The following is a 26,809-nucleotide window of genomic DNA, read 5'->3' as shown; positions in this document are numbered from 1 at the left end:
TTTACTTCTGCTCTGATATTTGTTGTTTCTCTCCTTCTGCTGATTTGGGGTTTGGTTTGTTCTTATTTTTCTAGCTCCTTCAGATGTAATGTTAGGTTGTTTATTTGATGTCTTCTTTTTTGGTGTAGGCATTTATCTGGTATGTTGTGTTTTCATTACCATTTGTCTCTAGGTATTTTTTGATTTCTTCTTTGGCCCATTTGTTGTTTAGGAGCATGTTGTTTAATTTCCATGTATTTGTATGGTTTCTAGTGTCCCTCTTGTTGTTGATTTCAAGTTTTATGCCATTGTGGTCAGACAAGGTAGTTGATATGATTTAAGGTCTTTTTAGTTTGTTGAGGCTTGTTTTGTGACCTAACATATGGTCTATTTTAGAGAATGTTCTATATGCTGCTGAGAAGATGTGTATTCCATAACTGCTAGATGAAATGTCCTATTTAGGTCTGTTAGGTTCAGTAACCCTAGAATAGAGATTAATTCTGATTTTCCTGGTTAATTTTCTGTCTAGATGATCTGTCTTTTACTGAAAGTGGGATGTTAAAGTCCCCAACTATTGTGTTGGAGTCTGTTTCTCCTATTAGGTCTAATAGTAATTGCTTTATATAACACACTAGAGTTGGATGTGTATATATTTAGAATTGTTATATGCTCTTGTTGAATGGTCCTTTTATCGTTATATAATGACCTTCCTTTCCTTTTTTTTTACTTTCCTTGATTTGAAGTCTATTTTATCTGATATAAGTATAGCTACTCATGCTCTTCTTTTCCATTTTCATGAAATATATTTTTCCATCTCTTCACTTTCAGTTGGTGTATGTCTTTATAGGTGAAGTGAGTTTCTTGTAGGTAGTTCTTGTTTTGTTTTTTTTTTTGGCCAGTAAGGGGATCACAACCCTTGGCACGGTGTTGTCTGCACCATGCTCAGCCAGTGAGCGCACCGGCCATCCCTATATAGGATCTGAACCCACGGCCTCGGTGCTACCAGCGCCGCACTCTCCTGAGTGAGCCATGGGGCTGGCCCGGTATTGTTTTTGTTTTATAATCCATTGAGCCACTCTTTGTCTTTTAATTGGGTCATTTAATCCATTTACATTTAGAGTTATTATTGATATATAGGGACTTCTTACTGCCATTTTGTTACCTTTTTTCTTGTCATTTTGTTGATCCTTTTTTTCTTTTTTTCCAGTCTTACTGTCTTCCTTTGTGATTGAGTGGTTTTCCCTAAAAGTGTATTTTGATTTCTTTCTATTTATTTTTAGTATGACTCTTATAAGTTTTTGTGTTATGGTTACCATGAGGCTTACAAAGAACAGATTAGTTAGTTATAACATATTATTTTGACTAATAACATCTTGACTTTGATATCTAAGAGAAAAGAAAGAACCAAAGCCAAATCTATGCTTTGCTGTCACTCCCCCCAATTCTGGGCATTTTGTTGTTTCAAGTTACATCTTTTAATATTGCTGTCTCTTATATGGTTGTTGGATTTGTTGTTGTCTTGTCAGGTTTGTCCTTTAGTCTTCATATTAAGGTTGTAAATGGTGTATTCATCTCCCTTATGACACTGGAGTATTCTGAGGTCTGTGAACTAACTTTACTGATGAGTTATTACCTTCAAATATTTTCTTGCTGCTCCTTAGTGCCATCTTCTTTCAGATTGAAGAACTCCCTTTAGCATTTCTTTTTTTTTTTGGCCACAAAAGTGTTAATACATTTAAAGAGACTAAAATCATAGAAAATAATAAGAAATATGTTCTTTGACCACAATAACAGAAGGAAATCTAGAAAATTCACAAGTGTGTGGGAATTAAATAATGCTCTCCTAAATAAACAATGGGTAAAAAGAAAAATCACAGGGAAATTAGAGAGTACCTTGAGATAAAAATCAAAAGACAACATATCAAAATTTATAGTATGCAAGGCTCATGCAGTGCTTAGAGGAAAATTTATGCTTGTAAACATCTATGTTAAAAATAAGAAAGATCTCAAATCAGTAATGTAAACTTCTATCTTAAGAAAATAGAAAAAGAAGAACAAACTAAATCAAAAGCAAATTAAGGAGGAAATAACAAAAATGACAACAGGAATATATAAAATAGGGAATTAAAAAGTGATAGAAAAAATCAACAAAACCAAAAGTTGATTCTTTAAAAAGATCAACAAAATTTGCAAACTTTTATCTAGATTGACCATGAAAGGAAGAGAAAAGACCAAAATTACTAAAATCAGAAATAAAGCAGGAGCATTATCACATTGTCATTATGGTTTTTTGTGGCATTAAGATTTAGTTTCTTTCTCTTGCTCGTTTGCATTTTTGTTCTACCAGTGGATTTTGTTCTTTCTTGTGTATTCATGGTAGTGATTAGCATTTTTCTGATTCCAGATGTAGGATTTCCTTGAGGTTTTCTTGTAGGTCTGGTCATGTGGTGGTGAACTCTGGCAGTTTTTTTTTTTTTTGGTCTGGAAAATACACTATTTTCCCCTCATTTCTGAAGGATAGCCTTGCTAGGTATAGCATCCCTGGCTACTGCAGTGACATGGAGGTGCTTTTGCAGCAGCCGTGGCAGTGGCGGTGGCTGTGGTGGGACACCCACATGGAAGTGGTGTTTTCGGTATGCTCTCTTGCTGCCTCTGGGCAGAGGGGGTGGCTGCCCTCAGTTCCTGCCTAGGACTCTGGGCATTGCTCTCTTGCCTGCTTCTGGGCAGAGGGGGTGGCTGCCCTCAGCTCCTGCCTAGGACTTCAGGAGTTGCTCTCTTGCCTGCTTCTGGGAAGAGGTGGTGGCTGCTCTTGTCTCCTGCCTAGGACCCCAGGTGTTGCTGTCTGGCCTGCTACCAGGTGGAGAGGGCAGCTGCTCTTGACTCCTGCCTAGGATCCTGAGCATTGATCTCTTGCTTGATACCAAGTGGAGGGGACAGCTGCCCTCGGCTCCTGCCTAGAACCCCAAGAATTGTTCTCTTGCCTGCTACTGGGCGGAGGGGAGTATTTCTTGTAAGGTAGGTCAAGTGTTGAATTCCCTTAGCTTTTGTTTATCTGGAAAAGATTTTATTTCTTTATATTTGAAGGTTAGTTTTGCTGGATAGAGAATTCTTGGCTGACAGTTTTTTTCCTTCAGCACTCTGAATATATCGTCCCATTCTCTTCTGGCCTGTGTGTTTCTCCTGAGAAATCCACTGAGAGACATATTGGGATTTCGTTGAATGTTATGTGTTGCTTTTCTCTTGCTGCTTTTAGTACCTTTTCTTTGTCTTTGGTTTTGATAATTTGATTATGATGTGCCTTGGGGTGTTCCTTCTTTGACTGAATTTGATTGGCCACCTCTGAGCTTCCTGTACCTGGGTGATGTCATCTTTCTCTGTGCTTTGGAAATCTTCAGGCATTATTTCCTTGAATATGATTTCTACATGTTTTCTGCTTCAGATATGCCAGTTATGCAGAGGTTATTTTGCTTGAGGGAGTCCCATATTTGCCATATTTCTGTTTCCTTTTTTCTTAGTCTTTTTTTCTTTTTGCTCCTCTGGTTTGATAATTTCATATATTTTATCTTTGATTCTTTCCTGAGTTTGATTAAGTCTGCTGTTGGAGCTTTCTAGTGAGTTTTTCAGTTCAGATAATGTATTCTTTATTTCTAGAATTTCTATTTATTTATTTTTAATTGATTCAATTCCTTTGTCAAATTTCTTATTGTGCTCCTGGATTGTTTTCCAGTTATCATTTAATTCTCTGTCACTCCTTGAACATCCTTAAGAGGGTTGTTCTGAATTTTTTGAGACCTTTTATAAATACACTGTTCCTCTGAGTCCATTGCTGGTGCTTGGTTTGTTTCTTTTGATGGTGTCATATTTCTCTGTTCTTTCTCAATCTTTGTGTCTTTATGTTGATGCCTGGACATTTGAGGAGACTGTTACCTCTTCTAGGTTTTATAGGTGTTCTTTGGTGATGTTAAGCCTTTACTAGTTAACAGGAGAGCTTGTCTCTCATCTGTGGGTTTTTTGTTTTTCCCATTTCTGTGTTGGATTATTATCTGTCACCACCTGTTAAACACTGTACTGGAAACTAATTTGTTGTCCTTTGGTTAATTCCCAAATTGGTGAAACTTCCTTTGGGGACCAGCACTCAAGCCCTGCCATTGAGCTATGCTGCTTTGCTGCTGATTCTCTGTGGAAAGCTTTTTTTGTGGCTCATATTTTAATTGTGGGCCTTTTAATCACTTCCGATCTTGTGAGGTCAGATACACCTGGGCTGTATGGATATTCTGGCCTAGAACCAAGTCTTAAGAGCAAACTGCACCCCCTGAAGTTTTGTCTTCCTGACCAGTCTCCACTGAGTAGGCCTGTACCAATAAAAAGGCAAATCAGCTACCCACATTGCACTCCAATGTTCCCCCAGTAGGCCATCCTCCCCCTGCACTCCAAATGCTTCCTGTGGTGTGGGCTGTGCACCGGTCCCTCATGGTAACTCACTGGCTTCTGGGTGGCTCCTTTCTTCAGTCAGATGTGGCCCTCAGTATGCAGGTCCACCAGAACCCTGTCATTTGTGTCACTGGCCTCAGGGCTGGTTTGGTGCACTCAGAGGCCTTCTTATCCCCAACTTCACGCAAAGTGCATGGCTGCAGCTTTGTATGGCTCCTGTGCCATATGCTACAACTTTTTCCTGCCCCTCATCAGGGCAGCCCTGAAGCAGCCAGGGCTCGAAATGGTGGGAGCAGTATCTTCTCTCTTGACAACTTCTGCCACCTTCACGAACTCCTTCTCTTCTGCTGTGCTCCAGTGGTCCCCGGTTAGCAGTCTTTGCTTTTTAATAATTGTAAATTGATCAGTTGTAGGAGAGAGTGATGCTGGGGACTGTCTATTCCACCATCTTGATGACATCTCCCTCTTTATTAACAGCATCTCTCAAAGAGAAGTTTTAATTTTGATGAAGTGCAATTTATCATTTTTTCCTTCTGTGATTCACATTTTTTGTATTCTGTTTAAGAAATCTTTGCCTACCTGAAGGTTTGCTTAATTCCTGTGCTTTCTTCTAGAAATTTTATGGTTTTAGCTCTTACATTTAGGCCTGAGATCTATTTTGAGTTAATTTTTATAGATGGTACAAGGTGTTGGGACTTAGCTTTATTTTTTTCCATATCAATACCCAGCTCCTTTTGTTCCAGCTCCTTTTTGTTCCAGCTCCTTCTGTTACATTTCATTATGTTGGCACTTTGTTTTAAAATCAGTTGACCATGTATGTGTGCGTCTGTTTTGGACTCTGTTCTGCTCCAGTGATCTGTATGTCTGTACTATCACCAATGTCACAGTCTTTATTACTGTGACTTTAGAGTAAATCTTGAAATCAAGTAGTGTTAACTTCTTCAATTTTTCCTTCAAAATTATTTTGGCAATTCTAGGTACTTTATATTTTCATATAAATTTCTAATCACTGTGTCAGTTTTTTTGAAAAAGCCTGATGAGATTTTGATTGGTATTGCACTGAATAGATCAGTTTGGAAGAATTGATATTGTAACAATATTGAATCTTCCAATCCATGAACATGTTATATCTCTCCATTTATTTACACCTTTAAAAATTTCTCTCGGCAGTGTTTTGTAGTTTTCAGTTTATAAGTTTTGCATGTTTTATAAACTTATCCCTAAGTACAGCAAACTCTGGAACAACATGGGTTTGAACTGTTTGGGCCCGCTTATACATGGATTCTTTTCAATAAATTATTGGAAAATTAACCAATCACTTAAGTAGCCTACCTAACAGTATGCTATTAGTAGTTAAGTAGTTAAGTAACTACTACTTAAGTAATGATGTGCCCCTCTGCCTGCTGCCCAACATGGGGCAGAAAATGTAGTGCAGGGGGGATCAGTGCCCCAACCCCTGTATTGTTCAATGGTCAAGTGTAGCTCTTTTTTTTTTATGATATTGTAAGTGGTATTTTAAAATTTTTAATTGCTTGTTGCTACTATATAGAAATACAATTGATTTTTGTATTCTGAAATTGTATCCTGTGACCTTTCTAATTGCACTTAATTCTAGTAGCTTTTTAAAAATATATAGATTGCTTAGAATTAGATTCCTTAGGATTTTCTATATAGATGATTAAATTTTCTATGAATAAACACAGGTTTTCTTCTTTTTTTCTAATCTGTGTGCCTTTTATTTGTTTTGGGGGGTTTTTTGTTTTGTTTTGGTTTTGGGTTTTTTTTTTTGCCTTATTGCACGGCTAGAGCCTCCAGCACACTGAACAGAAGTGAGAACGAGCATCCTTGCTTTCTTGGTGTCAGGAGGAAAGCACTCACACATCCTCCATTGGTAGGATGTGAGCTGACGGTTTTTCATGGATGCTCATGTTCAAGTTGAGGAAGCTACCTTCTACTCTTTGCCGAGAGTTTTTAATCATGAATGGGTATTGAATTTTTGTGAAATTTTTTTTTAAAGCAATTGAGATGATCATATTATTTTTCTGTTTTAGTCAGTCAATATGGTGAATTATATTGATTTACATTGATCTTTGAAAGTTAGAACAACTTTACGTTCCCGAAATAATCTCTACTTTGTCATGATAAGGTACATGGCTAGATTCAATTTGCTAAAGATTTATTTTTATGGCTGTGTTTATGAGGGATATTGGTCTGTGGTTTTCTTTTCCTGTAATGTCTTTGGGTTTGATTTCAGAGTAATTGCCCTCATAAAATGCATTGGGATGTGTTCCTTCCTCTTCTATTTTCTGGAAGAATTTGTGTAGAATTGCTATTATTTCTTCCATAAGTCTTAGGTGAAATTCTCCAGTGATACTCTGAGCCTGGAGTTTTCTTTGTTGGAAGACTTTATGTATGAATTGAATTTCTTTAACAGATATTTTGTTATGCAGGTTATCTATTTTTTTTTTAATGAACTTTGATAGTTTGTATCTTTCAAGGAATTTACTTATTTCACCCATATTGTTAAATTTACTATTAGTATGAAGTTGTTCATAATATTCCATCCTTTTAATGTATGTTTTTTTCTATTGTGGTTTTCTTTTTCCTGTTTCATTGACTTCTGTGTCCATCCTTTTGCTTACATTGTCTTTAATTTGTCATTCTTTTTCTAGTTTCTCAAGGTGGAAGCTTAAATCCATGACCTAATTTTTGGCCATTATTTCATTAATATCTGTGTCTCTCATATCTCCTTCTTGCTCTCCAGTTGCACGTATGTTTGATATTGCCCCACAGATCACATGTGGTCTGTTCATTTTTCAGTCTTTTTTCTTACCATGCTTAATTTTGAATAGTTTTTCTTGCTGCATCTTCAAGTTTATTGATCTTTGCTTCTACAGTATTTAATCTATTAATCCTATTCAATGTATTTTTACTTTTGGATATTGAATTGTCATCTCTAGAAGTTCCATTTGGGTCTTTTTTATGTATTTCATTTCTCTCCTCATCTATTCATATGTTCTACTTTCTTAAACATATGAGGCATATTTACAATAGCTTTTTGACAGTCTTGGCTGCTAATCTTATCATCTGTGTCATTTCTGGGTCTGTTTCTAGTGATTGGTTTTTCTCCTGGTTATGGGTTCTAATTTCCTTTTTCTGCATGCCTCGTAAGTTTTGATTGGATGATGGATATTGCAATTACATTGTTGGGTGTAGAACTTTGTTTTAATACTTTAGATAGTGTTAAACTTCTTTCTGACACACAATTAAATTACCAGAAATCAATTGATCCCTCTAAGGCTTGTTTTTAAGATGTGTTGGATTGGGTCTAGAGCAGCCTTTATTCTGGGGCTAGTTTAGCCCCACTAGTAAGGTAATATCTTTCTCTCTACCTGATGTCCCACAAGGTCTTAAGACTCTCACTGGTAGGAACATGAACTATTCCTAATTATGTGTGAGTTCCAAGAATTTTTAAGCCTAATACTTTCAGTAGTTATTTTCCTAGCCTTCGGTAGTTCTTTCCTGTTTATGTACAGATCAGTATTCAGCTGAAAATATGAAGAGGTCCCTCTGCAGATCTTTGGAACTCTTTTTTTATGAAGCTCCATACTTTCCGGTATTCTTCCATGTAAATTCTAGCTGCCCTGGCTGCCTTAAATTCTAATCTCTGTTTTCCCAGCTCAGTGAGACCACTGGGTTCTTTTTCCCTTCTCTCTGTGATTACTCTGCATTGCCTGTACATGCAGTGTTTGAAAATTGGTGCTTTATATGTTTTCTTTGATTTTCACATTATTTAAATGCACATTATTTAATGTCTCAATGATTGCCAGAAGCTGAAGTTAGATTCTACACATTTAACATCAGAATAATTCCAGATATACTATATTGTTAAGGAGTTATGAATATGTCCTGGCTCTAGCAGGAAAGAACTTTTTGAGCATAAAAGCAATTCAAGATCCATTCATAATAAAAACTCTCAGAAAAATTGGAATACAGAGAAACTTCCTCAATAAAGAGAATCTAAATAAATGGAGAGACTTATCATGCTCACAGATTGGAAAACTCAACATAGTACAAATGTCATTTCTCCCCAAGTTGACATACAGTTGAACATAATTCCTGTCAAAATTCCATCAAGATTTATTGTAAATATAGACAGTATTATTCTAAAATGTATATGGTAAGGCAGAGGAAATAGAATAAACAGTTTTGAAAAAGAAAGTGGGAGGAATCAGTCTACTTGATTCTATGGCTGAAGTAAACAAGACTGTGTATTGTTGCAAGAATAGACACACATCAGTGGAACAGAACAGAGAACCTAGAAGTAGACCCAAACGAAAATGTATAACCGATTTTTGACAAAGGAGGAAAGATAGCCTTTTAAACAAATGGTGCTGGAGTGATCAGATATCCATAGACAAATAAAGTAAAATAAAATAAACTTTAAGTCTCAATGCCTTATACAAAAATTAACACCTAATAGATCATGGACTTAAATGTAAAATGTAAAACTATAAACCTCTTAGAAAAAAATAGAAAATGTTTGGGATCTAGAGTTAGGCAAAGAGTTCTTAGAATTGATATCAAAAAAGTACAGTTCATAGAAGGATAAATTGGACTTAATCAGAACTAAAAATTTTTGCTCTACAAAAGGTCCTGGTAAGATGATGAAAAGACAAGCTACACAGTGGGAGAAAATATTTGCAAACCACATATCCAACAAAAGGACTAGTCTACAATATATAAATAACTTTCAAAACTCAACCGTAAAAGGTAAACAATCCAATGAGAAAATGGGCAAAAGATATAAACAGACATTTCACCAAAGAGGATCTACAGATCACAATTAAGCATATGAAAAGATGTCTAACATTATTAGCCACTAAAGAAATGCAAATTAAAATTACAATGAGTTACTACTACACAGCTATCAGAATAGCTGGAATGAAAAATAGTAACTACAACACCAAATGCTGGGGAGAATACCACAAAGCCAACACTAAACTGGAAAAATATTTATAACAAATATGCCTGGAAAGAAGTTATATTTAATATCTAAAAAGTTCTATAAATTATTTTGAAAACACTGATATCCTCACAGATAAGCAGTTCACAAAAGAAAACAAATGCAACCAGCTATAAAACACATGCAAAAATATTTCAATCTCACTAGTAATCAATGAAATACAATTCCTTTTCTCCTTCAAATTATAAATCTTTATTATATAACTGTGTTCCCATATAAGGTAAAATCTTTATCACATTTATTTTCTAACTACCTTTGAAAAAGGTTTTGTTGGAATTATATATAATTTAGCTACAAGTGATATTAAATTTTAGAGATATTAGCCTTTCCTGTTTTAAGCATCATTTCTTAACAATGTTAAGAATGTTAAATTTCTAGCAGTTATCAATAATTATTTGTTTTATATTGATAATTCTTACAGATTTCACTGTTCATCTTACTTGTTATTGGTCTATTCGCATTATTTCTTCATGATTCAGTCTTGGTAGGTAGTATGTGTCTAGGAATTTATCCAATTCTTCTAGGTTATCCACTGTGTTGGCATATAATTATTTGTGGTAGTCTCTTATGATCCTTTGTATTTCTGTAGCACCAGTTGTAATGTCTCCTCTTTCATTTCTGATTATATTTATTTGAGTCTTCTTTCTTTTTTTCTTAGTTAATGTAGCTAATGGATTGTCAGTTTTGTTTCTTTTCAGAAAACTAGCTCTTAGTTTCATTGATCATGTCTGTTGTTTTTCTGCTCTGATTTTTATGATGTCCTTCCTTCTGCTAACTTCGAGCTTAAGTTTTTCTTTTTCTAGTTCCTTACAGTGTAACATTAGGTTATTTATTTGGTATCTTTCTTTCTTTTTTTTTGATGTAGGCATTTATTACTATAAATTTCCCTCTTAGAACTGCTTTTGCTGCATCCTGTAAGTTTTGGTATGTTGTGTGTCTATTTTCAGTTGTCTCAAGGTATATTTTAATTTTCTTTTTAATTTCTTCTTTGACCCATTGATTGTTTAGGAGAATACTGTTTAATTTTCACATATTTGCAAATTTTCTGAAATTCCTTATATTACTGATTTCTAGTTTTATACTGTTGTGATTGGAAAAGATACTTAATATGATTTCAGTCTTCTTAGATTTGTTAAAACTTGTTTTGTGGCCTAACATATGATCTATCCTGGAGAGTATTTTGTGTGTGCTTGAGAAGAATGTGTATCCTGCTGCTGTTGGATGGAATATATATATGTCTGTCCCATTTGGTCTAAAGTGCAATTTATGTACAATATTTCTTTATTGATTTTCTGTTTGATCTGCCCTTGTTCAAAGTGAGATATATAAGTACCCTATTGTTATTGTATTACAGTGTAACTCTCTCTTCAGATATATTAATATTTATTTGGTTATATATTGAGGTGCTCTGACATTGGGTGCATATATTATAACAATTGTTTTGACTTTTTTTTTTTTTTTTTAAATTTTATTTTGTCGATATACAATGTGGTTGATTTTTGTGGCCCATTACCGAAACCTCCCTCTCTCCTCCCTCTCCTCCCTCTCTCCTCCCTCTCCTCCCTCTCCTCCCTCCCACCCAACAATGTCCTTTCTGTTTGCTTGTCATATCAACTTCAAGGAATTGTAGTTGTTATGTCTTCTTCCCCCCCCAGTTTTTTTTTTTTGTGTGTGTGTGTATGTGAATTTATTTATTTATTTTTACCTCCCACCAATAAGTGAGAACATGTGGTATTTCTCTTTCTGTGCCTGACTTGTTTCACTTAATATAATTCTCTCAAGGTCCATCCATGTTGTTGCAAATGGCAGCTCATAGAATGAGTTTGGGAGATTTGCGTCTGTTTCAATCTTTTGGAATAGTTTGTACAGAATCGGTGTCAATTCCTCTTTGAAAGTTTGGTAAAATTCTGCTGTGAATCCATCTGGTCCTGGGCTTTTCTTTGTTGGGAGCCTTCTGATAACAGCTTCAATCTCCTTTATTGTTATTGGTCTGTTCAGATTTTCTACGTCTTCATGGTTCAGTTTTGGGAGCTTGTGTGTGTCCAGAAATTTATCCATTTCCTCCAGATTTTCAAATTTGTTGGCATATAGTTGTTTATAGTAGTCTTGAATGATTCCTTGTATTTCAGATGAATGAGTTGTAATATCGCCTTTTACATTACTAATTTTTGTTACTTGAATCTTCTCTCTTCTTTTTTTTGTTAGCCATGCTAATGGTTTGTCAATTTTATTTATCTTTTCAAAAAAACAACTTTTTGATTCATTGATCTTTTGTATTGTTTTTTGGATTTCAATTTCATTAAGTTCTGCTCTGATCTTAATGATTTCTTTCCATCTGCTAACTTTGTTTGGATTGTTCTTGTTTTTCTAGAACTTTAAGGTGAAGTGTTAGGTTGTTCACTTGCCATCTTTCCATTCTTCTGAGGTGAGCATTTAATGCAATAAATTTCCCCCTTAATACTGCTTTTGCAGTATCCCATAGGTTTTGGTATGATGTATCATTGTTTTCATTAGTTTCAATAAATTTTTTGATTTCCTGCTTGATTTCTTCTTGGACCCATATGTCATTAAGTAGAATGCTGTTTAATTTCCATGTGTTTGTATAGTTTCCAGAATTTCATTTGTTATTGATTTCTAGTTTTAATCCATTGTGGTCTGAGAAAATACATGGGATAATTCCAATTTTTAAAAATTTGTTGAAACTTGATTTGTGACCTAATATGTGATCTATCCTGGAGCATGATCCATGTGCTGATGAGAAGAATGAATATTCTGAGGTTGTTGGGTGGAATGTTCTGTAGATATCTGCCAAGTCCAATTGGTCTAGAGTATTGTTTAGATCTTGTGTTTCTCTGCTGATTCTTTGCCTAGATGATCTGTCCAATATTGACAGCGGGGTGTTCAGGCCCCCTGCTATTATGGTATTAGTGTCTATTTCCTTCTTTAGGTCTTAATAGAGTTTGTTTTATAAATCTGGCTGCTCTGACATTAGGTGGATACATATTTATGATTGTTATGTCTTCTTCATGGATCAGTCCTTTTATCATTACGTAGTGTCCCTCATTGTCTCTTTTTATGGTTTTTGGTTTAAAGTCTATTTTGTCAGATATAAGAATAGCTACTCCAGCTCGTTTTTCTTTTCTGTTTGCATGGTAAATCTTTTTGCATCCTTTCACTCTTAGTCTATGTGAGTCTTTATGGGTGAGGTGGGTCTCTTGTAGGCAGCATATAGTTGGCTCCTCCTTTTTAATCCAGTCAGCCAGTCTGTGTCTTTTGATTGGGGAATTTAAGCCTTTTACATTAAGAGTTGTTATTGAAAGGTGTTGATTTATTCCTAGCATTTTATTGGTTGTTTGGTTGTCTTAGGTGTCTTTTGTTCCTCGCTTTCTGATTTACTGTTTGTTTTCTGTGTTTGTTGGTTCCTTAGGTTGTAGATAGCCTTTTTGTTTGTTTTCTCTTCATGAATGCCATTTTTATTATATTAGTGGGTTTTGATTTTTCTTGGGTTTTTATGGCAGTGGTAGTTATTTTTCAGTTACCAAACCCAGTACTCCCTTGAGAATTTCTTGTAAGTGTGATCATGTGGTGGTGAACTCCCGCAGTTTTTGTTTGTCTGAGAAATATAGTATTTGCTTTTCATTTTGGAAGGATAGCCTTGCAGGGTAGAGTATTCTTGGCTGGCCATCTCTGTCTTTTAGTATTTTGAATATATCATCCCATTCCTTTCTGGCTTTTAGGGTTTGTGATGAAAAGTCTGAAGTTAGCCTGATTGGGACTCCCTTATAGGTGATTTGACGCTTCTTTCTTGCAGCTTTTAAGATTCTCTCTTTGTCTTTGAGTTTTGCCAATTCGACTATAACATGTCTTGGAGAAGACCTTTTTGGGTTGAATACGTTTGGAGATCGTTGAGCTTCCTGGATCTGAAGATCTGTGATTTTTCCTATACCTGGGAAGTTTTCTGCCACTATTTTGTTGAATATGTTTTCAATGGAATCTTCTTTTTCCTCCCCTTCTGGAATACCCATGACTCAGATATTTGAGCACTTAAGGTTGTCTGATATCTCTCTCAGAGTTTCTTCAATGTCTTTGATTCTTTTTTCTTTCTTTTTCTGCTTGTGTTATTTCAAACAGCCCATCTTCAAGTTCAGAGGTTCTCTCTTCAACTTCTGCAAGCCTGCTGTTTAAACTCTCCATTGTTTTTTTTATTTCGCTGCATAACTTCTTCAGTTCGGCAAGTTCTGCTACATTTTTTTTCAGGAGATTGATTTCCTTGTACGTTTCCTCTTTCAGGTCCTGTATACTTTTCTTCGTTTCATCATGATGTCTAACTGAGTTTTCTTGTATCTCATTCAGTTTCCTTAGAATTATCACTCGAAATTCCTTGTCAGTCATTTCAAGGGCTTCTTGTTCTATAGGATCTAGAGCTTGAGATTTATTATCTTTTGGTGGTGTACTTTCTTGATTTTTCGTATTTCTGGTATCTTTTTTTTGATGTTTATTCATTGTGGCAGGAGGTTTCACAGTCCACAGGTTTGACACTATTGACTAAGATGTTGCTGTGGTTGCCAATTTGGTATGGCTACCTCAGTGTTTGCACAGTTGGCCACTAGTGCCTTGTGTGTGTGCTTGCCTCGGGTTGGGCCTCTCTGGGGAGCCACCTCTCTTGTCAGCTTGGACTCTGCCAGGATGCTGGATTACGGGTTGGTACCGCAGGGTGTTTGGTCTCTGTGGAGCTTCCACCTCCCGTGCAGGACTTCTCCCTGTTCTGTGCGCTCTGGCCTGGGCTGCTGGGATGCACCGAGGCACCGCAGAGCGTGTGGTCTCTGCAGAGCTTCCCCTTCCCCTACAGGATGTCTTCCTCCTCTGTGCGCGCTAAGCCAGGCTTGGGATGGAGCTGGGTGGCGGCAGCGAAGCCTACCTGCTGCTGGATCATGCGGCGGCAGCCCCCCCCACAGGGTGTGTGGACTCTACGGAGGTTCTATCTCCCTTGCTGGACGTCTCTGTGCTCCGTATGCATTGGGCCAGGCTGCTGGATCATGCGGCAGCAGTGTGGTCCCCGTGGAGTTCCCGCCTCCCCTGCTGGACGTCTTCCTTCTCCGAGCACACTAGGATGGGCTGGGAATGGAGCCGGTGCCTGCGGTTAAGCCTACCTGCTGGATCACACAGTGGCAGCCCCACAGGGTGTGCGGTTTCTGCCGAGCCTCCGCCTCCCTTGCCAGACATCTCCCCACTCTGTGTGCACTTGGCTGGGCTGCTGGATCACGCCGTGGTGGCCCCACTGGGTGTGTGGTTTCTGCCGAGCCTCTGCCTCCCTTGCCGGATGTCTCCCTACTCTGTGCGCACTGGGCTAGGCTGGGAATGGAGCCGGGTGGCAGCAGTGAAGCCTATCTGCTAGATCGTGCAATGGCGGCCCCGCAGGGCATGTGGTCTCTGCGGAGCTTCTGCCTCCCCCACTGGACATCTCCCCGTTCCATATGCACTTGTTGTTATGTTTTTATAGTTTAAATCAGTTGATTTGTGGGAGAGAGTGACGCTAGGGACCGTCTATTCCTACATCTTGACTGGAAGTCTACTTTCTGTTTTGTCTTCTTGATGATTCATTTATCATACATTGTCCTTCTTTGTCTCGTTTTACAATTTTTGACTTAACATCTGTTTTATCTAAGTATAGCTACTACTGCTTTCTATTGGTTTGCACTTGTTTGGAGTATCTTTTTCCATACTTTGACTTTCAACCTTTGTATGTCCTTTAAGGTGAGGTGAGTGTCTTATAGACAGTGCACAGTTGGGTCTTTTTTTAAAAAAATCTGTTCAACCACTCTTATGTCTTTTGATTGGAGAATTTAATTCATTTACATTCAAGGTAATTATTGATGGGTAAGGACTTAGTTCTGCCATTTTGTTGTTTTCTGGTTTATTTGTAGATTCTTTGTTCCTGTTTTGCTGTATTCCTTTGTGATTAGTTGATTTTCTCTAATGGTATGCTTTGGTTTCTTACCTTTTTGCCATTGTGTATCTGCTATAGATTTTTGGTTTGTGGTTACCATGATGCTTACATAAAAGATCTTTTAGTTATAACCACTATTTCAAGTGATAACCACTTAATTTTGATCACATAGAATAACAGTACAGTTTTACTCCACGTCCCCCCAACATCTTATGTTTTGATGTACTGATTTATGTCTTTCTATATTGTATGTTCCTTAAGAAATTATTGTAGCTGTTATTATTTTTAATATTTTTGTCTTTTAACTTTTATACTAAATATATAAGTGATTTACACATCATCATTACAGTATTAGTGTATTATAAATTTGACAAGGTACTTATACTTACTTTTACCAATGAGTTTTACACTTTCATATATTTTTGTGTTACTAATTAGGGTCCTTTTCTTTCAGCTTGAAGAACACCCATTAGCATTTTTTGTAAGGTGTATCTTGTGTAAGGTGTATCTTGTGATGAACTCTCTTGGCTTCTGTTTGTTTGGGAAAGTCTTTATCTCTCCTTCATTTCTGATGGACAGCTTTGCTGGGTATGGTGTGCTTGGTTGGCAGTTTTTCCCTTCAGCACTTAGAATATATCATCCCACTCTCTCCAGGCCTGTAAGGCTTCTGCTGAGAAATCTACTGCTAGCCTAATTGGAACTCTTTTATATGTGATTTGCTTCTTTTCTTTTGCTGCTTTCAAGATCCTTTCTTTGTCTTTGTCTTTTGACAGTTTTTTTCTGGCAGCTGGCTGGTACTGGGAACCAAACCCTTGACCTTGGTGTTACAAGGCTGTGCTCTAACCAACTGAACTAACTAGTCAGCCCCAACAGATTGTTTATAATATGTCTAGTGTAGTCTTAATTGGATTGAATCTGATTGGAAATTTTTGACCTTCTTGTACCTGGATATTTACATCTTTCTTCAGATTTGTGAAGTTTTTTGCTGTTGTTTAAAGCTTTCTACCCATTTGTCTCTTTCTTCTCCTTGAACTCCTTAACTCAAATGTTTGCCTTTCTGATGCTGTCTCATAAATCCTGTAAGCTTTCTTCATTTCATCTCATTTTGTTTTCCTCATCTGACTGTGTATTTTCAAATAACCTATCTTTGCGTTCACAGGTTCTTTCTTCTGCTTGGTCAGTTCTGCTGTTGATCCTCTCTCTTTCTATTTTTCATTTGTCATATTTTTCAGTTCCAGAATTTCTGGGTTTTTAAATATAATTTTAATCTCTGGTAAATTTTTCATTTTGTACGTTTATTTTTTTCTTGATTTCATTGAATTGTTTCTCTGTGCTTTGTTGAAGTTTGCTGAGCTTCCTTAAAATGATTATTTTGAGTTCTTTGTCTGGCAGTTCAGGTATCTTCATGTCTTTAGGATCTGTTACTAGTGCTTTATTTTGTTCATTTGGTGGTAACATGTTTCCCTGATTGTTCTCGATCCTTGTGGCTTTGTGTTGGTGTCTCTGTGTTTTAAGAAGCAGAGACTTATTCCAGTCTTTGCAGACTGGCTTTGTTTGGGAAAGCCATTCATCAGACAGCCCATCCAGAGATTCTGGGTAGGCCATTTGGCAAGCTTGCTATTGGAGTCCTCAGGCATACTGGCCTGGTGCTTTGTCCACAGGGTTGGGCCTGGAGCCTGGATTCACAAGGGCATGTCTGGATCCTGTATCTGCAGGGAGGGGGGCAGTCTGAAACCTAGGTCTACAGGGGGTGACCTGGGACAGGAGTGGTCCTTGAGCCTGAGTCTGCAGGGTTGGGCCTGGAGGCTAGGGTCCATGAGGGTCAGCCTAGGTCCTGGTGCCATGGGGGATGGCTTGGATCCTGGGTCCACAGGGGCAGGCCTGGAGCCTGGTGCTGTGGGGGCTGGCCTAGTGCTGGGGTCTACTAGGTTGGGTCTGGCCCCTGGGTCTGCTGGATTGTGGGGATATAAGAGCTGATCTAGAGGCTGGGTCTGATGACTAGGGCTGTGGGACTGGCTTGGGGCTTGATGTAGGGGCAGACCTGAAGTCTGGGGCTGTGAAGGCCAGCCTGATGCTGGGGGTGGACCAGAGCCCAGGACCCCTGGACTGACCTTGCCCTGGCGTGGGCGGGAGCCTGAGTCAGTGTGGTCTTTTCTCTTAAACCAGCACAGATAGTTATGTAAATTCAAAGATAAGATTGTTCTTGATGTGGGAAGAAGGCAGGGATATGGCAGTAAATGGACTTCTCTTTAGCATTCAGTGGCTGGGAGCTGACTAGCAAGCAGGCTTCCCTAGCCCCTGTCCTTGACCAAGGAGGCTGTGAGGGACTTGGGTAGGTAGCTAAGCTCCATTTTATCTAGAATTCTGTTCACAGTAAGTTAAGCCTGGAAATAAAGACTGTATTGGCATGAGGGTGTTATAAGATAGACAGTTTTTACATCACTGGTAGGATTGAAAATTTGTACCACTCCTCTGTAAAGAAATTTGGCAGACTATACAAAAGGCTTTTAACATGTCCATTCCCTTTGGTCTACTTTTCATATTTACAGAAATCTGTCTTAATGAATTAGGGAAATGGACATGGATTTATATTCAGAGATCTCAACTGCTATGTTACTCATAATAGGGGAAAAACTAGAAAGAATCTAAATGTCTTACAGAAGAGGAATGGTAAATCATTGTCAATTATGTAGCTATATGATGGGATATTTTGCAGCCAACTTTCAAATGCCTAATGACATGGAGAAATGCTTATGATGTAATGTTGAATGAAAAAAATCAGGGTTCAAATTTTATATATAATATCCTTCTTTATTAAAAATAGGAAAAAGAAAAATATATGTTTATATATGGTAAAAAGGCCAGCAAATTATTAGGGGTGGGATTCTGGGTGATTCGTGTTTTGTTTTTTAAGCTTGTCTGTATTTTTTCAAATTTTCTACAATGAGTCTGTATGACTTTTATAATCAAGAAAAGCAGTAAACATTGTAACAATGTCTCCACACCCACTAACTGTACCAACAAAGACTGCTGTTTTTCACAGTCTGTAGGCAAAAAGTGTTTTACGTTGGGGTTGAATTTTCCAATTATCATAATGTGCAAATGGATTTTGAATTCTGCAGCTTTTCACATTGTGCAGTGAGCACAGCCGCTGCTGCCAGCCCTGGCATGTGAGCTCCAGCACGGCCCATCTGCTGCTCAGGCTCAGTTTGGCTGACACAGATTTATTTTATTTCATTCCTTAATTTGGCAACATTTTCCTTTTTCTCATCATTATAACTGGGATTCAGTACCAGTGTTACTCATTTTGTTTACTAATTTGTTATTTCCTTTTGTTCCATTTTGGGAAGACAAAGAAGCCAACAATAGGAATTCTGTCTTTTGAAAATGCAATGCTTGTCCTTTGGGATCTTGGGCATGTCTTTCTAAAGTGCTCTCTATTCCTAACACTTGCAAGCCATTTCAGTTGTTTTGATAAGTAGAAAGCTTCATGGTGTATTTTTCAAAGGGTTTAGCTTCCTTTCCTACCCACCTCCCCTCCCGGAAGATTTGGAGATGGTTGCAAATAGAAATTATAAACATTAGCCTTGAGCTATGCCCTCTCCAGCTGGTATTTGGTACATTTTTTTTTAGACTGAAGGCTCATGTTTGTTTAATCTCCATTAGTACCCAGAAGCACGTGGTGTGAGACTTAACTCTGCCCTAAGCACCCTACACTTCAGAAGGGATTTTCATCTGAATTGGTTTGTATTTCAAAGAGCACTGGGACAGTGAGCCATATTGCTATGAATTTGCTCAAGCGAAACTTTAGGACTATTAGAATCGTCTTAGAGATTTCTTGAATGGATTTGCTGGGATAGGATGGCTGCTACCTGAGAATCCTCTTTGAGCCTGACACTTTATTTTTTTTGAAGACACATTCTTTGTAAGACTTTGTGCTAATTTTCTCCCTAGGTTACCCTGAAGAGACTTATCCAATTTATGACCTTTCAGACTGTATCAAGCATAGGCAAGAAACAATCCTGGTGGATTACCCTGACTCCAAAGAACCCTCTGCTGAAGAAATAGCTGAAAGAATGGGAGTGATAGAAGATGAGGAATCAGATCATTTGGGCTGGAAAAGTCTGCCCACTGACCCCATAGCCCAGGAAGATAATCCCGTTACCTTGTGTGACCCAAAGCCAGAAACATGTTCCTGTTGTTTTCATGAAGAAGAGGATCCTGCTGTCTTGGCAGAGAATGCTGGATTCTGTGCAGATAGCTACAGCGAGCAAGAAGAAACCACCAAAGAGGAGTGGCCCCAGGATTTTAGAGATGAAGGGTTGGGGATCAGTGCTGATAAGGCATATACAAGTGGCATGTTGAGGAAGCGTAACCCACAAGGTTTAGAGTGAAAGCAGCCAGTTTGTTGAAGTATTCATTCCTCGAGTCCCAAGGTGACCTTTCTTTTCCCTCTCAGATTTCATCCTTGGCCCTGTGTCCTGTACTACCTTCTGTGTATTCAAATGTCATAGCTCTCAGGCCTCTACCATGGATATCATGTATCCTTCCTTGTGCTCACACACCTGTCACCTTGTAAAACATAGACATTAGTGTGAACACAAGACAGCTTCACTCTTCTTGCCTTTCCCACATCAGAGAAGTTGATCCATTGAGTAATTGTGTTTGGTCTATTGTAATTACAGATGGGACCTCTCAAGGGTAAACTTCAGCTCTTCCTATTAGGAGTAACGGTTTACCTGTGATGGACATCAACTCACAGGTGATGAGGACTTAAGGTTGCAAGTGTGAAGATTTCAGACTCCAAGATACCTTGTTATTTGGGCCTTGAGCAGGTCAATGTTCTCCTGGGGAGAAGAGAACATTTTGTTTGTAGGGATGATGGGCCCAGAGCAAGGTAAAGACTGCTATCTGAGCTGAAGCCTCTTCTTCACAGTGAAGCTCTTTCTAGGAGCACTGATACTGTCTCAGACATCCTCTTTTCTCCAGAGTAGCAGAAGACTCTCACTGTCCTGAGAATGAGCCCAGAGGCCTGTTTGGGGACTGTTTTGCTCTGATATTGCTTGGATCTCTAGCTTTCTTTTTATCCCTGTTCTGCTCAACAAAACTGCCAAACCCAGAAGTACCTTTGCACCCCTGGTCTTCAGTGGCCAGAGGAAGCTTTAGATAGAGACTTTAGTCCCTGCCCTGCAGAACCAAGGTTTGAGGCTGCAGGAAGGCCTGCCCAAGGGTGGTGGTCTTGCCATGAGGAGCTCAGGCCAGGGAACCCGCAATAGGAGAGAGAACTCATGCACTATGGACAGTCCTTGCCTAGAAACTGTTTCTGAATGTTGTGTCCTCTGGGAACTTTTTTTTTATAACCACATGAATTGAAACAGAAATGAGGACTTAGCTAATATACAAAGTGCCAGCAAAACAGGGAAGTTGCAATTGTGTCTGTTGCCAAGAACCAATATAGCAGTGCCCAGGGGAAGAGACCATGTGAACATTCAGATATTGGGTCTTTTGAGAGAACTGTGGAAAGTAGGAAATAGACTAGGATTGGGAGGATTTTGAACAAGCTAAATGCCTGTTCTCCAAAGTTGTTGTCATGTGTCTTCTTGAGACAATATGGCATCCGTGAATTCTGTCTAGCATGAAGGATGAGTGAATTCAGCTTTACATGTAAGACCTGAGAGTTTAAAGAGGACGTGTTCCTAAGGACATTCCAGTCATGAAATGTGGAAGACTCAAAATTTTAGAAATTATATGAAGGTAGATATGGCTTTTAGAGTTCCATGTGTCTGGCACAAATAAGTTGCCAGGAAAATAGTTTAAATCATACATGTAAGCGTATAGACTGCTGTCAGAAGGTGTGGGATCATATTAAGATAATCTGCCAACTACCACTAGGCATTTCTTGTTAGTTATTTGAACTACAGAGAAAAGTCACTGAAGATTGAGTCTATACAATGTATATTGTATCTATCTCTGTGTAGAATATTTGACTCACATTGTAAAGAATGCAGCTTAAAATGTATTGAAGACAATCTAAATGTAATGTAACACTAAAGTTAAAAAGTAATGTAGGTGATCTTAACTGTTTTGATAAATTGTTTTCCATGTTATTTCCTTTACAAAGAGAACCCTGGGTCCCTAGTTCAAATTTTTTTGCCTTAGGATTTGATTCCTTTATTAGTGATAAGAACTTCTATTTCCTTCTAGCTTGCTCATTCATTCATTCATTCATTTAGCAGACAACTGCTCAGTGCTAGAAACTGGGAATAGAAAAGGCTCATCTCAGAAAACTCAATTTAACATGGGATCCTGACAAATAAAAATGAACTATGAACTATAAGAGGGCTCAAGATCATGAATTCTGCAGGCAGGGAAATGTGGGTCACAATCTATCCCTGTTTATTCTAGCTGTCAAATCTTGGGTCAGCTCCTTAACTGGTCTGAGTCTTAGCTTCTGCACTTATAAAGTAAGGGAAGTAAAAGTCCAGGTCTTCTTACATTGTTGTAGAGATTAAATGAAATAATCAATGCATGTAAAACAGCATTGGTTCTAGCTCATACATGATAACCACTCATTAAGTGGTAACTGTTTTATTGTACAATGGTTCGTGCTGTAGTTGAGATATAGACCCAAAAGTACAGGAGTACAAAGGAAAGAGAAATCATTTTTGCCAAAGTATTTCCAAGAAACTTCACAGAGGAGATGGGCCTTGAGGTAAGCTAAGAACCTCTCCAGGTGGGCAAGGAAGAGAAAGGACATTCTTGGCAGAATGAGTGGTGTTGGAAAAGCAGTGAGGTATGAAAGTATGTGGATATTCAAGTATTTGATGAGGCTGGTCTGTAAAGTGTTACATAACCATCTCTTTATTTTGAATGTTAGTCTTTGGGAAAAAAAAATAGGCTTATGGGAATAGTTCCTACCAGAAGTACTAAGCCCTCCTCCTGGCTCGTGCTTGCTCTTGGTTGGGTCTATATGTCAGGAATATATTTATGTATTTATATATCAGGAATTTTGATGTACCTTTCAGTCATTTAGGATTTAAGACAATCGGATTTTGCAGAATTATTTTATCCTTCAGGAGTGACAATTATGTGTGTATATATAACCCAGGATGACCAAAATCATGGGACGGTATTTTTGTTGTCATGGCTGCTGCCTCTTTCTCCATGGTCTTCATTTCTCGGGACTAGAGGGCTACAAACTTGATCAGTCCCCCAGCACTAGGTCTGTAGTTACCTTTGGGCACCATGACAGAGTACATAAGTCATGCCACTAGGGGCAGGTAGTTGGCCTGCATTATCTGTGACCATGCTTGTTAAATCAGTGGGTGGTCCAGACAGGAGATCCCCTTTCCTGGTCACCACAGGAGCACAAGGAAGGCATCTCATTAGCTCCGTGACTAGTGATGTGGGAGCTCCAGAAGCTGGGCCCAGTGAAGTGTGCTGAGGAGTGGAGGTATATTTGACATCTAGAAGTGATGGCTTTTGAGAACCAGTTTCTGTACCACCTATGGCTTGGGTGATCTAATAACTTATAGTCTAAACTGGGACACTTTGGAAAAAGGACACTTTCATAATAATTATGCCAAGGTAACAGGCATAAACCAGAACTATCCTGGAGTTATCATCACCATGTCTATGGCCATTTAAAATTTTTCTTCAACCTGATGACTAAACAAAAACCTTTCTTTTTTAGAATATCCTGCATATGCTATTTCCTATAGAGGCGGAGACCACAGGAGATAGACCATGTTTCAGGCAGGAAAGTAGGTTGGAGGGAATAGACAAGCAAATCCTACTTGTTACCACACTCTTAAAATTCTCCTTCAATCCAATTTGTATTCCAAAGAGAAATTTAGTACTTCAGCTATTCAGCAGTACTGAGAAAAAAAACATGAATGATACATCTATGACTTTACCTTGACCACTAACCTTTCTAAAATCTACTTACCTTTCCCCTCTTTTCTTTTCCTCCCCATTTTCTTATACAAAGAACATAGACAAATTCTCCTCTTTCTTAGATCATTCCTTAACTTCTCAGATCACCAGTTTCCTCATTTATGAACTGGGAATAATACGCACTTTACAGGGCTGTTAGGATTAAGTGAAATACTGTTTATAATATCTTTAGCCCAGGATGAAGCATGTGGTAGGTGCTTGGTGACATCAACAACATCATCACTCTGTCATCAAGTCCTGTGCTGCTGGGCTGTCGCACTTGACACCCTCTAAGGCTACCCGGACTGCCAGGAATGGCCCAGGGCCATTCTGCAGACTCTTGGTGATTTTAGTTGTGACCTCCTTCCTCAGTATCAGAACTTTAGATTTCCTGTCTGCTTCCAGCCACAACTGCAGCCTCCCTTCCTCTTGGCTTCAAATCTGCCACAGACTGAGATTCCCTAGCTTGTCCAAGTCCTGTTTAAATGGGTTAGGCTCTGAGCAACACCAGAGGAATCCAGTAGCTGGGTCTACATGTTATGTCTGCCCATTGGGCTTTTCTGCCTTTTTGAGGTCTAAAGGCCTGTTCTGCTCCTAAGGGCCAGGCCCACAGAGGATGCTTAGAAGCCACCAGCCCATTCCTCCAAGTGGCACAGCAGACCCTGAATGTGGCAGAGCAGACCAGTTTTTCAAGCCCTTCCCAGCCTCTGGGTGTGGTTCTGATGATCTTTAAACATGAAAGGTATGGCCAGAGGGAGGACAGTGCTGACCCACATGTCAGCAAGCTATGTTCCCTTTGTTACTACCACCCACCTAACCACCCGAGGTTCCTAGGAAAGAATGATGAAATGGTGTAGAGAGAGACATGTTTTAGGAAAGACATGTTTTTCTTTTTATGAAAAAAAAGTACAAAGAACTTTGAAACAATTCAAGTTTAATTTGTTGATATATGTCTGTACTTAGACAAACACTAAATTCTACAACATACATAATGTCAACATGGGAAAATACCAAGTTTGTCATTGCACATACCAGTAAACAAATACATTTGCTCCAGAATACCAAAGTTTATTCAAAAAGTCACTTAATAAAAGCACAGTTTTGGAAGTTTGTCTAAAACTCCAGATAATTTTGAACAAAAATAAAATGTCTGACCACTCCAAAATATGAAAAGACAGTCTTGTGCAAATAGACATACACATTCTAGGCATTATGAAAACTGGCTAAATGTGTGTTCCCAGCAAGAGCAATGTCAACCATCCTGACCAAATTCCCTTTGTCACTAAATACAAGATTAAAGAGGCCAGAATCAGGCTTCCCTTTAAGCCATTCTGAGTTGCCCTCTAGAAACTCTGGATCTCAGCCTCATCTCCACCTCTGCCTGGACCTTGATGGGGGAGGGAGGAACAGGAGAACAGAGGAGAGGGTGTGGTGTCTTTCTTAGGAAAGAAAAAAGGCACAGTGATGAGCTAGAAAAAGTAGTGATGAAAGCAAGGATTAACTTTCAATCCCCCTGCATCCTATGGCAAGCTTTGATAGTCCAACATCTTCATTTTGTAGTTAAGAAAATGGATCTAGAGAGATTCATGGTTTGCTCAAAATCGTGTTGCTACTAAGTGCAGTAGTGCTTTCTGTAAGACCAACTTGCCTCTCCACTTGGTTGGAAAAATAAAAAACCAAACCTGTCCCAATACTTTTCTATTCTGCCCACCCCCACCCCCCCATCCTGAGATGACAAAAAATTGCAAACTGGAGGTACATAAGTACAGGTGGCCATAAACTCAAACAAGAGCCCATCTTTTGGCCTGGTGGCTGCTACAGGCCTACAAGCCAGGGCTCAGGGCAGTGTAAGGTCCCAGTCACAGTGCTGGGCACCACAAGAAAAACTCATTCAGCTCTCTGGAAAAGTGTGCTGTGAGGGCCACCTGGCATCCTGAGGTCACAAAAGGATGTCACAGTAAGGGCAAGGAATTATAAGGAGGGGAATGCCAGTTTTACTGCAGTAAGGGAAAACCAGGAAGTCCACCTACAGATGGAATTTGTGCTTGCGTAACAGAGTCATGAACGTGGCATCCCAGCATCTCCCTCACTGCAGACTCCCATTGTAAGCAAAACATGGCCCTTTTCCTTTGAAATCCCCCCACTGCTTATTAAATTTAGAATTATATCTAAGTAAATGGTAATTTTACTTAGAGGTAAATGTCTTGCTATTTTCAGAAAGAAAAAAAACTTCCGCTTCTACATGCTTGTTACCCTGTCACTGAAGGATGTGGGCACCAAAAGTTCTCTTCTAGCCTGTCATTATAACACTCCCTGGCTTCCAACACCTGTCCTTGCCATGGGTCTGGACCTTACTTGCTTCCTCTGAACTAATGTTGCGAGTTTTAAGGCACATTCACTAGAATATGTTCAAATTCATCCAAAAGCATGCATGTGATACACTGATTTTGAAAAACTAACAACTTTCTTGGATGGTGTCCTCCCACTCAGGACCTTGGGAGAAAGAGCTGGTCATTTCTTTCTCAGGTACACTTTCTGTTCAAAGAGCATGAAATGAATGGACAATCCATAGGTGATCAGAACTACATCCGTACTCCTTTCCTACTCATCCTTAGCAATATGATCATAAGAACCCTCAGTTGATTGCTAATTGCCCTTTCCCCCAAATACACACAGAGATATGCAGACACAGACAGACAGACACAGAGCACCTTGGAGCCAGAAGGAAAGAAAAGCTAGACTTGGAGAAGATCTGTGGAAGTGAACTTCATCACTTTGCAGAAGAACTATTTGGGGGCAGAGGGTGTAAAGTTTTGGGGTGTGGCCCCAGGAGGAGTTACAGAGGAGCTGTCTTAAGGTCCCAGCTGCCCAACACTCTTAGGAGAGTGCTCATTCCATCACTCATTCCGTGACCAATCAAGGACCATCTGGGTAGAGGGTGTGATGGCCAAGAACTCTCACTATGGGAGAGGCTGAACCCAGGTGGTCTCCAGGGGCCCTGGCAGCTTGGTGAGTCCTTGGGCCAATGGACGCAGGGCCGGTGGCCAAGGAAAACCAGTATCACCTGGAGTGGAGTCTTAAGAGCAGACCTTGTACGGCTGGGTCTCAAGCAAGGTGACTTATCTGCTTTTGCTTACCACTCAGAGAGTTTTGTTGCTGAGGCTATCCTTCTCCACACCCAGGCTAGAAAGCTCAGCCCACGTTTCCTGACCCTACCAAATATCCAGTCAACTCCCTCTTCTGTATGCTAAAAAAGAAAGCAGAGGCCAAGTCTTCCATCGGAGGGGCCTCTCAGAGACGTATGAGCAGATCCTGCTAGAACAGGTGTGCCATGCTTTAAGCATTCAACATAGGAAAACCTAGATTACAAAGAAACGAGAGCATACTTCTTCCAGTTAAGTCAAAACAACTTCTTCACCTATAGGGCCTCACTAGTTTGTTTAAATTATGACTTTTATTTCTTTAAAAAAATCAATTTCTACTTAGCCTTT

The 26,809-nt window shown here is 38.9% G+C and overlaps 1 protein-coding gene across 3 annotated transcripts in view; it reads left to right on the top strand.

The window, feature by feature from the left end:
• Positions 1 to 21,707, top strand: part of RIC3 (RIC3 acetylcholine receptor chaperone) — a 57,664-nt gene extending 35,957 nt beyond the window's left edge. For 2 of the 3 annotated variants that reach the window (XM_063093880.1, XM_063093878.1), the window contains one exon: positions 19,338 to 21,707. In XM_063093880.1, the coding sequence (XP_062949950.1) occupies positions 19,338 to 19,777 (440 nt within the window). In that variant the 3' untranslated portion in view covers positions 19,778 to 21,707. The remainder of the gene's footprint in view (positions 1 to 19,337) is intronic. The other variant, XM_063093879.1, reaches the window with a different exon arrangement.
• The last annotated feature ends 5,102 nt before the right edge of the window (positions 21,708 to 26,809 follow it).

The sequence above is a fragment of the Cynocephalus volans genome, chromosome 4 (assembly GCF_027409185.1).
Source record: "Cynocephalus volans isolate mCynVol1 chromosome 4, mCynVol1.pri, whole genome shotgun sequence".
NCBI classification, from domain to species: domain Eukaryota; kingdom Metazoa; phylum Chordata; class Mammalia; order Dermoptera; family Cynocephalidae; genus Cynocephalus; species Cynocephalus volans.
Note: the sequence above shows the minus strand (reverse complement) of the source record. Positions and strands in the feature narration are given on the sequence as shown.